Source organism: Seriola lalandi, unplaced genomic scaffold, assembly GCF_002814215.2.
Source record: "Seriola lalandi dorsalis isolate HSWRI2012SDOR001 ecotype SW California unplaced genomic scaffold, Sedor1 jcf7180002054506, whole genome shotgun sequence".
Classification (NCBI taxonomy): domain Eukaryota; kingdom Metazoa; phylum Chordata; class Actinopteri; order Carangiformes; family Carangidae; genus Seriola; species Seriola lalandi.
In genome coordinates, this window is record NW_019525059.1 from 93,415 (window position 1) to 94,211 (window position 797).

The 797-nt window shown below is 51.2% G+C and overlaps 1 protein-coding gene across 2 annotated transcripts in view; it reads left to right on the forward strand.

Annotated features, from left to right (window-relative positions):
• dnah9 (dynein, axonemal, heavy chain 9) overlaps positions 1-797 on the forward strand; it is a 127,756-nt gene that overhangs the window by 69,141 nt on the left and 57,818 nt on the right. For both annotated transcript variants that reach the window (XM_087175838.1, XM_087175837.1), the window contains exon 52: positions 540-682. In XM_087175838.1, the coding sequence (XP_087031964.1) occupies positions 540-682 (143 nt within the window). The remainder of the gene's footprint in view (positions 1-539; positions 683-797) is intronic.

The window sequence follows — 797 nt, forward strand, 5'->3', positions numbered from 1 at the left end:
GATTCAGTTTCATCATCATTTCATTCTCATCACTTGCATCAGCACATTTCTTTAACATGAACTCTTCTGGGCAACTTCTCCTGAAGGTTACAGTGGCAGGGCAGCGAGCTCCTGGTTTCACTTGGGTTTATTTTCTGCCCTGATCTTAACCCGCGGGGGGGGGGGGGCATTTCTGCGCGTGTGAGGGCAGTCAGGTGCCCCTCCGGTGGCGTGAGGTTCAGCAGAGGTGCAAGCGCAAAGATCTGAACTTAGATCCTGACAATTCCCAGCTACAGTAGAAAGTAAACTTCCACACACAGCTCTGCTCCTGACTCACAGCAGATCCCTGCATTAGCATGAGTTCTCTGTATGAACTCCTGCTGCCACCAGCTCCGTTAACACACCTAGATGTGATGCAAGAGTCTGTCAGTTCAGACTCTGACGAGATCAGACGGTTCGCACGCATTTGTTTCTCAAGCAGAAAATAATGGGACTGATTTCTTCAGTCTCGCCGGTTTTCTTTTTCCCAGCGGTAATGTGGATCGTTTTATTCACTCCAGGAGAGATCCCTGACCTGTTCCCCGACGACGAGGTGGAAAACATCATCGGCAGCGTGAGGCCAGAGGTCCGCGGCTCGGGACTGATGGATACGAGGGAAAACTGCTGGAAGTTCTTCATCGACCGCGTCCGCAGACAGCTGAAGGTGAACCAGTCCGACAACTGCAGTACAGCGCCGGGTGCTTGTTGTTACTGTGAATTTCACCACTAATCATCCAGAAAAGTTTTTCTTAGTGTCTCTCCTCGGGGAGGGGAGGTGT